Below are 12,621 nucleotides of genomic sequence, written 5' to 3' on the forward strand. Positions count from 1 at the left end.
ACAAATGCTGCAAATGTTTCTTTGAATTGTTGTGTTTAGTTGTGTCTGTAAAAAAGCAAAATGAGAACTATTCTGAAATAGTTTTCTACTTTTTTAACTTTCTACTCCCTTCTGCTTAACTCTTTTTAAAGCTATTGGTGTCAGTAACCAGAGAGAAACCACTGTAGTCTGGGACAAGTTGACTGGAGAACCTCTCTACAATGCTATAGGTAAGCTGTAGTGCATGGATGTCAAGTCCAAGGCCTTTCTCCACTTGCAAGTATTATCATACTAAAATATCTGGCTAAAAAAAAGCGTGCAGTCATGATTCCTATAATCTGATGGGATGGGCAGAAGAGTCCTCTAAGAAATTCGTTGTTATATATTTACCATTTTCAGATACTTATTCACACCTTGAATTAACTCTTTCCCATGCTCTCCCCTTTTCCTGATTATTTGTATCATACAAAAATGGGTTGATGTTGCCAGAACTGTTTTATAATTCCTGCTGTTTCTGATACCTAAAAGATCTCACCTCTCCCCCTCAAAAATCAAAATGACAAATGTACGCAGTCATCTCTCCATAAAGCACTTGTGTATTTGGTCTTCCCAACCAGGAATTTGTTAAATCTCCAAATTTTAACTCCTTCTGCTAAAAATTAGGCTATTATAGTAGGGGTTTCAATCTCAAATAGATCACCATTAGGTATCACATCTTATGAAATGTAAATGACCATGGGTATATTTTAGCACCACTCTTAGCACGTGACAATTGAGCACTGAATGACAGTCACTTGCTAAAAGGAAAATTTTATTCTAAATATACAATCACTAAAAAGGCATCATTCTATCAGAAACAGCAAAGTGCAATTTTTTGTGAATAAAAGACCAGGTTGTGGGGTGGGGGATGGAGATTGAAATTGTCAGAAATGGGATGGGATGATTTAGACTGAGCTATTTTTACTTTACAGTGACTTTAGTAATAGTTACTTTAGTATTAATTGGAAGAAAGTGAGATTCAAGCAGAAAATACACTAAAAAGTTGCCTGTAAGAGTACCATGAATCCATTGGAAATACTCTTTATTAAAAATAAAAGGAATTTAATGTTATTGTGTTGTAAGTATTAGTATGTCTTCTGTATTTGTGATAAAAAATGTCAGAATTATAACCAAAGGTTCTATTACACAAAAGTACATTCTTTAAATCTTTATTTTGTTCTCATTCTCATGAGCAGCTCATTTTGATTATAAGTAAAGCAGGATATTACAATTTTAATGACTAGTACCTAAGAGTATTCTTCACAGAACAATTTTGGCCAACTTTTTGAACTTGTTAGGGTTTTACTCCCCCCCCCCCCCACTCCCCACTCCCCAGTGAAAGGAACATGAAAGTTGCTGTTAAACTCTAAACTTGAATTGTGAAAATGTAACTTTGGACTTTGAATTGTCATTTTCAAATAATGCAAGTAGGTTAGTTAAAGTTAAGCTTATGGTCAAGGATTTAGGGAAATATTTTACTGGAAAAAGTTGTTTGTGTGATGTGCTTACTTATTTCCTTTTCTTTTACCTATGTTCCTCTGCACCCCTCCCCCATTCTGTGTGCTTTGAAGTATTAATTCAAATTGTACCTATGGAATATGAAGACATTTTTCTCTATATTGAACCTCATGCATGTTTTGAGAACCTCTTTCGTGTTTGGTGCTATATTGTGTGTGTTATGCAGAATACAAATTATTGGCTGTTTTTGTAAACACTTTGTAATCTAGTTTTGGAAAGAGACTAATGGAAAGTTGGGGAATGGTTGATTGTGTGCTGCTAGTTGTACAGGAATTAGAGCAAGTGCAGGTTAGTATGGATTTTCAATTTTTGGCATATCTATGGGTTAGGTTGAACTGAATTCCATTTTAGGTCTTGAAGAATGTGTTGGATTATGTTAGGAAAAAGGGAGAATTGAAGGAATAGTGTGAAAAAGCTATGAAGGTGAAAATGTCTACACTTGTTTGACATTTGAAATAGCTATGAAAGAAGCTATGAAGATGAAAATTCTACACCAAAGAGTGAAGAAGACTGATCCTAGCATAGAACGACTTACGTATTTAAGAGTTTTAATGTAATTAGCAGTGACAATAGTGCTCAATAAGTTCTAACTGCTATCATTGTACTAAACACTTTACGCACATGATTTAATCCCAGTGACCCCGACCCTGAAGCTGGTTTTACTAGCCTTATACTCTAAATGAATTATGGAAAAGCTATGTAACTTGTCCAATGCTCTTTAGCTATATGTAGAGGTAAAGCCACAGTTTGAACATAAAGCTCTCCAACCCCAAAGCCTGTGTTCCAATTTGGATAGATAGGGGCTGGTGAGGATAAGAGGGCACCAAAGGCTGTGTACTGGGTAACATGGGACAAATGAGTAATAAAGGGGAGTTTAGCTTCCCACAGTGGTGGAATAGGTTATTTCAAATGCACCTGTCTACTGAGAACAGCTAGAGAAGTTGGGGGGAAAAAAAACGATCTGAAGGATTGTAAGGCTACCAAGGCAGTGAGGAATTATGGGACCAAGATCCAGGAAAGAAGCAAAACCCAGAGAGGTAAACTTGGCAATTGGTATTGCTTTATTCCCTAGAGATATCTGTAGATTCTGAAAGGAGCATCTGAGAGTCTAAACAGCACTTTCATAGATTCCTAAAGGTAGGGAGGCAAAAGATGGAGTCAGGGGCTGCCAAGGGTGGGGATGAATATTGGTAAAGTCCCACGTTTTGATTGGGACTGTGAAGGACGAATCTTAGAAGTAAGGTAAAGTAGAAATATACCAACCCTGGGGGCAGACAGTTACCTCAGTTAGTTGGAGTGCGGTGCTCTTAACAACAAGGTTGCTGGTTCAATCCCCACATGGGCCACTGTGAGCTGTGCCCTCCACAACTACATTGAAACAACTACTTGACTTGGAGCTGTTGGGTCCTGGAAAAACACAGTTAAAATAAATAGAAGTTTATGAAAACAGAGAAATATACCAACCCTCACAGGAACTGAAGCCCAGATTTTCAAATAATTTTAAACCCTGATTGGGTTAAGATGATCTGAGATTATCAATGCTCCTAGCCTAACTTCCTTTGAGAAACAAAAGTGAACCTTTCTGGAGGAAAACTGTCTCCATAGTTTTCATATACAAGTTCTAGTTTTCTATAACAAAATAATAAGATACACAGAACAAGACATGACTTAGAACCAATAGAAAAAAGTGGCGTTAGAAACAAACCCATAGGAAATGTTATCAGACTTTAAAGTTATCAGACTTTAAAATAACCATGATCAGCATCTTCAAGGAGTTAATTGACAAGATTGATAATCTTAGCAAAAAATTAGACATTTAAAAATGGAAATTCTAGAACTGTATTAAAAACTCAATTGATGAGTTTTACATCAGATTAGACACAGGTGAAGATGAATTAGTGAACAGGAAGGGAGATCAGAAGTAAATATCCAGACTGAAGCATAGAGAGACAAAAATTTAGAAAATACAGAAAAGAATCTAAGAAATATGGAGTAAGCGACTATGTCCGACATATTTGTAATTTGAGTCCCAGAAGAAAAGGAAAAAGATGATAAGTTTTTTGAAAACTGATAAAAGATATTAAGTCACAGATTTAAGAATCACTGTGATGAATGCACAGGCAAGATGAATACACAGAAAGCCTTACATAAACATATGCTGAGACCTGAAGATAAAAAAAACACAACTTTTAAAGTAACCAAAGGACTCATCTCTCTGAAGTAAAATTGAGACTGCTAGTGAGTTGATGGGATTAGTGCTTGGAGGTAGAGAGTGGAGAGAAGGCAAATCAGCGAGAACTTTCAGAGGGAAGACACAACCTGTATATTTGCAAATTAGATAGGGTATACAGATGAGGGGAAAATAAGACAGGGCTGCAAGACTTTTAGCCTGAGAGACCAGAAGGAAATTAAGTAATTACAGGCTGTCAACCTGGGAGAAAAAAACGACTTTCTGTTTTGGACAAGGTAAGTATCAGACTTGCAATCAAAGCTAATTTCTGGGCAATAAGAAATTTGTAGGTCTATTTTAAGAGATTGTTCAAAATGTATACATAAAAGTAGGTGACAGGTGATAGTTTATTATAGATGAATTCACTATAGGAATGAATGTAAAATTAATTAATCCAACAAAAATGTAGGTGCCTTTCTATGTACCAGGTTCTGTCATGATCCCCTAGGTATAGAGTGACAAACCAGGCAGGCACAGTGTTTGCCTTTGTGACACAAAAGGCTAAAGATAAGCATTTGGAAGAAAAGGAGGGGGAATAGAAAAGGAGGAGAGAGAAGGAATAATTAGCTGGGAAGAGAAGCCACTAAGTATTGACAAGGATAGATTCTGCTTCCAATTTTATTTCACCAGGAAGACACTACAGTGTCATATCTCCATGCAAGCCTTCAGTTGAGAATATCAACATAATATTACATCTTTAGCAGCTTTATCTTAAAACAGCGCAAGGTAGGATTGCTGGAAACAGACCCAGATTTTCATATGTATTTATCTTTGTTTATATCACAGTCTGTGGGCTTTACACTCTCTCGCGCTCTCTCTGGCTCGCTCTCTCATGCCTTCTCTCTGTTCCTTCCCTGTCTGTTTCTCTTGTAAATCTGTCACTCTAGGACTGTCCTTTTCCTCTTTGTTTTTCTTTCTCTTTTCTTACTAAATTATATAACTGTTGAGCAGTATTTGTTATAGACAGATATGAGCAAGGAGTCTGAGCAAGCAAATGAGGAGTCTGCATTTCTCTTTTTAAACATTTTGCCTTTTATGTGGCCTTTTTTATGGCTCAGGGGTCTTTGACAAGCAGTCAGCTCACTCATCCCAGTATAGTAACAGATAGGAGAATTTCAGGGTAGTTTTAGTGGACATGAAATATGCTCGTTGAAGACGTTGAAGACTGAGAGGCTATTTGCTTTTGCTTGCAATAAAGGTGTGTTTGTATGCTGACATCTTTTATGACAGATAGAATTATAAGCATAGAAAAAAAGTTTAAATGGGTCCATTGAGGCACAGATGGCCCTGTCAGAAGTTTCATATAGTTTTAGAATCTGTGTTAATTCTGTGATGAGTGAGGTAAACATTGGTGTGGTATCTAAAATGAAGACACGTCAGTTTGTGCCACTGCTTCCCAGTCACTATGCCATGACACCGCCATTTACTATTATGACCTCACAGGTAGATTGCAGGAGCCTTGTGTATGAAGCAGGCCTTCAGCTGCTCTTACCCGTCTTCAGTTATCCTCATCCCTCTGGTACTTTTCTCTCTACTTCTTACCATTATTTTCTTCAATATTCTTTTCCAAAGAGTTCCCATCACCCCACCCACCCCTGCCATGTTCTAAGCCCTTTTCTTCCTCAAATGAACTCTCTTAGTGGTCTACATATCTTGGTGTCTATTATTGGGGGGGAAAAAAGAAGTTTGGGTTTATAAATACATCGCAGACTAAACTGATGAAGAAGCACAAAACGCCCCAAGTAGTTCAAATGTCAAGTGGGGGAGGGCTTGAATCAATGATAAAGACAGTGTTCATATGTACATTTCACTGATGCCACCAGTGAAATATTCTGGCCCAACGATGGTCCAACTGTTTCCCCCTTCTTGGCCAGGTTTTGTCACTCACTACTGCAGTTGATTGGTGTGCAATATGACTCTCACTCCACTCCTTTCTGTAGCTTTCTGTAGAGCACAATTCATGATTTAATATAAAAAATTATTCATAGTAAGGACTGATGTCCATGCAAGAGTCACTGATTTGAGTAACCGTATCAGTGACCAATATGCTAAAGGTATATTAAAGAAAACCACGAACAAAAATAATTTGTCTCTGAATCATTTTTCTTTGATTTTTCCTAAGATGTTGGATTTAAAATTCCCCGTGACACAGAACTCTTTATGCGGAGTGTTACAATTTTAAACAGGGCTTATCCTCTTTGTCTTTTTAAAATTTTTACATGTTGGTTTATCCTGGGCCAATGATTAAACCTGTGTAGTCATCTGTTGAGATGTGAAGGAACCTTGAACTCAGCTTTTTAAGTGTTTTCTAGAACTGTTAGCGTTCAGAGTATCAGCATGAAAGAAAACCATAGATGGCAAACCATCTAAAACTCCTAAGAATACTTGGCCTCAAACAACAAAAGTGTAGATTTGTTTCTATTGTTTTGCATGTTTTTTTATTTTCATAAAATCTAGAATATTCAGCTTTATCAAGATACAATTATTTTTCTTTATTTCATGTCTTTTATTACACGGTTCTTTGAATGCCTCATGTCTCCTTCAATCCTCGGTAAAGACACACCACCATATTTTACAATGATTGAATTCTTTAACCAGATTAAATTTAAAAAAAAAACTGAATTAGATTTCAACTTGGAGGTCTTCAATCTTTAATATTTCTTCATATTCTTTTTAAGACTATGAAGTCATCCTGACTATACCTACGTCATAGAGGTTTAATTCTGGATTCAGACTCTGGGTTCAAATCCTGGGTTTCCCATTTACTACCATTCTGTGCCTGTTTCCACGACAGTTAAACTGGAAAAATTAGAAGTCTGGGCTTTATAGGCTTGAAGTAAAGATCAATGAGTTAATACAAATATGGTACTTAAAACTGTGCCTGGCAGACAATAAGGCTTCAGTAAGCGTTATCCATGGCCACTGTTCTGAATTGGCTGATAGCCTTTTTAATCCTGGAATGCCAGATGAAATGACTGATTTGTACATGACAAGTGTTCTTAGGGGAAATGCAGAGCCGACCTGGGATCACACACACTCATGTCAGTCATTGGCATTTTAGCATTTATACGTCTAAGAGCTAGAATAGGTTTCAGCCCTCACTTTTTGGCATACAGATATATGTTTTAACTCACCCTCTTCCCCCTCCCCTTTCCATTTTTTTTTTTTGGCTTCACCTGATTTCTGAAAATGTCATCAGGGACAGTCATCCATCTAGTCTCTTCCCCTTTGGAAACAACCTCTTACCCCCCGCTTAATTAACAGCTTAACTTTTGGCAAGTGATAACACATGGCAATTAAATCTGGTTTACTATTATTGTGTCTCTTGTGGGGGAAACAACCCGATAACACTGTGTAGCCAGCAGCAGTCCTTGCTTAGGGTGTGTTCTGTAACCTGGAGCCTCCCCTCCATCTCACTTCCTGTCAGGCCAAGAACTCCTCATAACAAACCATCTCAGAGGAGATGTATTATTTGCCTTTGCTTCTAGTCAACAGAAAATAATTCAGATTATCCCTAGTGTATTTTTTTCCTTAGGTACTTTTCCCGTCTATTGTTACAACTAACCAAAAATAATGGAGATTTCTAAATATTCTAAAAAGTTTCTTCCTCTGTGCTGTTACTACACCACTAAACTAACCGTGGTCCATGGACATTGAGGCAACTGCATTTCTCCTTACTCTTAAAACTTTGTATTTCAGAACAAACCAAATCTACCAGACATTTTGGATGGACTTTATTTAATGCAAATGAAAGTTTCAGATCATCCAAGTTGATTTTTTTTAACCTATTCATTTAGTGGTCTGAACTATTTAAATCCAATTTACTTGGTCTAAATAAGGGACATGCCTTCCAGAAGCAGGCTGCATAATGTTCTGGACTCCCTAGTGTCTATTTTCCTTCTCGTTTATTTTTAAATCACTTCAGAACTTAGCAATTCCCTGTTCCCTCTGGACATGCTCCTTTGTTTTGGATGCGGCCTTCACTTCCTGCCACTCCACCAGGGAAGTGCTTTCTTGGAGCCGTGTCTTCCCAAGCAGCCCTTTCATGAGAGACTGTGACACATTCCTCAGCATTCCTTTCTAGCATCCTCTAAGAAGGCGCTCGCTCACTCCATCAACACAGTCTTTCAATTTAGTGGTTGGGTGAGCAGTGAATAACCAACTGAGCCACTTTTCTAACTAGGTCGCAGACATGTGGCCAGGTAGGGAAGAGTCATCCTGAGCAATAAGCAGGTGTTTACCTGGTCTTTGTTCAAATGGAAATACTATAGAACTAGAGACTCTGAGTAGACTGTCTTTGTTCCCCTTCTACTCCATGTCTCCTCTTTTTCTGCACTCAAATGTGTGGAAAAATGTTCATTCTCATGAACTTGCCCAAGCGAGCTACCATTTGCTAAGTGGGCAACAAGAGAACACAGACCTTGAATCTGGCCATCTCTAGCATGAATTGCCATTATTTCTCCTAATGCTCCAGCCGCTCCAGTTTCTCCTGGCCCTTCAGATCCAGTTGCCGTTGTTCCCTCTGGCTCTTCAGTTCCAGCTGCTGGCACTTCCTCAGGTATTGGTGCTCTAGCTCTTGCTCACTTCCCGGCCTTCCAACTCAGACATGCTGGGGGAAATTGACCACTGCCGCTGGATCTGATCTTCTGATTGTTCTCAGAAATTGCCTCCACAACGGGCTTAGTCCTTCAGCTTGGGGTCTTCTCTTTGGCTTTTGGTGACATATACTGCAAATCTAATTCTGCCATCTTAGCTTCCTTAATGAGTTTTCTAATTGTTTTGTTCTTAATGTAATTAATTTTGAGCGTTTGTGAATTGCTTGGTAGTGTACCAGCCACTGACATTTTTTTTCCTCTTTGGCAGTCTTACTAATTCATTTCATGTATTCTAATTGCCTTAAACTCATGGGCTATTAAAAAACAAAAGTAAACTATTATGCCAGCCTTCTGATCATGGAATAACGGAAGGAGAGGGACTTTGGAAACCATCTAGTTCAACTGCCTTATTTTATATTCAGGAAATCCAGGCCACAGAGGGTAAAATGGCTTGCTCAAGTCACATAGCCTGTTGGTGGCAAAGCCAGAAGACATAGAACTTCAGTCTCCTGATTTCACATCCAGTGTTTTGACTCTGTGGTGAGGGATTAATTCTGCAGACACCACTGTGGATACTTGCAAGCTTTCAAGTGAGGGTAAAGTACCTCGTTACTTATGTGCTCCCTTATCAAGGAGCCGCTGGACTCAGGGAGCTACCTGATAGTCAGTTTGTCTTTAGTTTTGTTTTTGAATAAGTGATTGGAACAAATGCAGTATCCTAAAGAAATTGCCCTAGAAAAGAGGTTCTCCAGTTCTAGTATAATACTGAATAACTTGGGATGCTTATCACAAAATTAGACTCAGGCCTTCCTTTGCCAAGACCTACAATCAGAATCCTGCAAGGTAGGGCCTGGGATGTGTGATTTCAGAGTTTTCAAGGTGGTTCTGGTGTGCTTTCTGGATAAGAACAACTGCTGTGGAGTCTAGCAGTGTTTCTTTTTCTAGCAGTGTTTCTTAAAGGGGGCACCTATTTAAGAGGTACGTTTCGGGGCCCCCTTCTCAGACCTAGTATCCTAGAATTTCTGAGAGTCACCTTTAAGCTCCCTAGTGATTGTTGTGTCCATTAAAATAGAGAAGAACGCTGATCTAGAAGGCTTTGAGTCAGTAAACAAAAAGCCTAGAGCAGTGGCTTTTCATGTCTCTTGTTCACGTCCGTTGGTAAGAAATATGTAGGTATTTACATCATGATTCAGCAAACCCACAGAACTAAAACAAGTTTCACAAGTCAGTACTTACCGAGTTCTCTGATATTTTCCATTCTAATCCATCCTATTTCATTTTTTGTAAGTAGGTCATTAAAACTCACTAAATTGATTTTAAACCTCTAGCCCACCGTAGTTTGAAACACTGAGGACTGAGATATGCTTATCAATTCTACCCTTCGCAGATTTTAAACTTTTCTCTCGAATTCCTCTGTTTTTCCCAATTACTCCCTGTTAAGCCATTCACACCTGCTGAGGTTGCTTGCCTGTGAGGAAAGTCCACTTGTGTCACAGTCTTACAATAGTGCCACTGTGTAAAAAGTGGACCACCCTTGTTCCCTGTACACAGGAGATCTTTCCAACTCCACGGTGCTGCTGCTAAGGGCTGGACTCAATCACAATGCAAGTAATAGAAAACTCAACCACACTAAATAACATTTTTTAATATTTTTTTATTTTTAGTTTCAGGTGTACAAAACAACTTAATGATTAGACATTTACACACCTCACAAACTGATAACCTCAACAATAAATGAAAAACGTTTCAAGGAATTTTGTTCATGAAAGCAGCAATCTAAGAGTAGCTTAGTCCAGGTGCTGTTTGATTCCAGCCTCAGGTGGTCACCGGCATCCTGACAAGCCTGTCTTTCCTGGGGTGGCTCTGGCTGTGGCCAATTCAGCTCTCTTTCCCTGATGGCAGCAGGCCCCAGCCACGCACTGCCCAGCTGAGCTGAGAAGAGGAACTCCTGCAGACTGAGCACAAATCTCGCTTTGGCTGATTAGACCACATGCTCTTTTCCTGAACCCATCACTGGGGTCAGGACAGGAGCTGGAGCTGGAGGTGGGGGTCGAATCTCAGGCAAACCACATGACCGAGGCTGAGGGAGGGATGATTTCCTGAAGAGAACTTGAGATACTGCTCCCGTTAGCAAGAGGAATGGATGCTGGGCAGCAAATGCAGATGTCCCTTTTGCTTCCCGTTTCCTTGGTTGTAATGAGCCTTTTCTTGCTGCTTTCCACACCTGTGGAAACCAGAAGAGTGTCCTGAAGGTGCCATTTAAGTCTTAGGTGCAGGAGCCACCGTCAAAATCACAGTCAGCGCTCAAGGGAAATGACAGTTTAAGTAATTAGAAAGAATTGACTAAAATTCACTACAGGAATTTTACTGGTTTTTAAATGAACAGAAAAAAACAGTATAGTTAAGGGTGACCCAAGCGAGACAATCACCGTCGGCATTCACCTGTGTTGTGGGCCAGCATGTATAAACCAGCAAATAAAGCTCAGCTGATCCTATTACGCAGTTACCTTTCACAATTGCTTTATGTACTACTATTTAATGCCTTCTCTTAAGCTTTTTGTCATGAAACAGAACAGAAATGCTTTCTACTAGGAGATCAGAAAGTGGATGATAATTTAGTTAAAAATAATGTTGATCGGTTAAAATGGAGATTTTTTTTTTTCTTTTACAATCCAGCATGGGAAAGAATGGTGAAATAATTATTTTAACGATTCCAGGTTCTTGCCTACTTTGAAAGAGTTTAATGTAAGCATTTCATACATGAGAGACTGAATCTTATTTTTTCCTTCAATAATAGTATCAGGTTCTCTACTTTGTCATAAATTGCTCCCAAGTTTTCAAAGATACATGCTTTATTCACAGTACGGGGATTCTGAGCTGTGCATTCTGCCCTGGCAACTAGGCTGCCTAGCATTTAGATTTTTCTCTGCACTCATGTATGCTTTAAAAATCTGTATCCAGGGATGGCCAGTTAGCTCAGTCGGTTAGAGTGCGGTGCTAATAACACCAAGGTTGCTGGTTTGATGCCCCCATGGGCCACTGTGAGCTGCACCCTCCTTAAAAAAAAAAAATCCATATCCAAAACATTTTTTTTCCTATAAAAACTATACTAAATAAGTGCCCTAAGGTTTGTATTGTTCTCTTAACTTGGTCTGTGATTTTGCATAAAAGCTTTAAATTCTCCCTCATAAATTTATTCTCTTCTAACAATATGCCCATTCATTTCTAATTTTCTAATTTCTGTCTTTTGAAAGCTATAGCATTTTAATTGCTTACGGAAACTAATCAGTCTCCTGACCTCAGCAGTGATTTCATTAAGGTCTGATTTTTTTTTAATGAAGTTTTTCAAATATATTATTATATTTTGGTCTGTAGTGTGGCTTGATCTAAGAACCCAGTCTACGGTTGAGAATCTTAGTAAAAGAATTCCAGGAAATAATAACTTTGTCAAGGTAAGAGATTTCTTCAAAAGTATACTTATATGAATGCTTGTTTTAAAAAAATACTTAGAGATTTCACCAGAAAGACTATTTGGGCCTTCCATCTTATTTCACAGCAGTTGTTTGATAAAATTTATAGAGTATTTCTCTGCAGATAATTGAGGGCAACTCAACGTCTTTACCTTCCTGTCTTCCTTGTCCTGTGGTGGATTGGAGGGATAATATTCCAAGGATGGTAGGCTGGAAGGTATTATAAAGTATTCCTGTGGTTTAAACCGTCCTGTAAATCAACCCTGCTTTCCAAATCCATTCCACTTGTTTTCCATCAAAGCAAGTTCTGGGTGATTTTGCGTTTTTAGGCATCTGGATTCAAGGAGAGAATGTAGAAGACAATTCATTGAACTCTCTTTCCCTTCTACTTTCTTCATATGAAGACAGCTAATAAAAATTGCCTAATTTTCAGACCTGATGTATAGATCTCTCTTCAAATACATGAGAAAGAATTTTTGAAACAGGCAAGGTATTTTTCCTACCAAGGAAGGTCAAGACCAAATTCTCCTAGTGTCCAGTTCTTTGTTCTGGTTTTTGGTTTATCCCCTTTATATTTGTCAATGGGACTCTGTGAGGGCAGTTTCTTGTGGTCGTTGATTCTGAAACTGGTGTTAATTACAGCAGTTTAACAAGCATTACCCTGACCCCAGCTGCCCAAATAACTTCAGGTTAGTCCTGAATATACCCTTACCATTTCCTATTCTGTTCTCTTTGTCACCCTGCCCAATCCTCCTCACCCCCACCTCCAGCTACACTTTGTTTCAAGGGA

The 12,621-nt window shown here is 38.6% G+C and overlaps 1 protein-coding gene across 8 annotated transcripts in view; it reads left to right on the forward strand.

Moving 5' to 3' along the window:
* GK (glycerol kinase) overlaps positions 1 to 12,621 on the forward strand; it is a 67,599-nt gene that overhangs the window by 21,804 nt on the left and 33,174 nt on the right. For 4 of the 8 annotated variants that reach the window (XM_019710550.2, XM_019710553.2, XM_074324211.1 and 1 more), the window contains exons 4-6: positions 132 to 209; positions 8,241 to 8,324; positions 11,737 to 11,813. In XM_019710550.2, the coding sequence (XP_019566109.2) occupies positions 132 to 209; positions 8,241 to 8,324; positions 11,737 to 11,813 (239 nt within the window). The remainder of the gene's footprint in view (positions 1 to 131; positions 210 to 8,240; positions 8,325 to 11,736; positions 11,814 to 12,621) is intronic. The other 4 variants (XM_074324212.1, XM_019710555.2, XM_019710552.2 and 1 more) reach the window with 1 other exon arrangement.

This window comes from Rhinolophus sinicus, chromosome X (genome assembly GCF_036562045.2).
Source record: "Rhinolophus sinicus isolate RSC01 chromosome X, ASM3656204v1, whole genome shotgun sequence".
Taxonomy (NCBI): domain Eukaryota; kingdom Metazoa; phylum Chordata; class Mammalia; order Chiroptera; family Rhinolophidae; genus Rhinolophus; species Rhinolophus sinicus.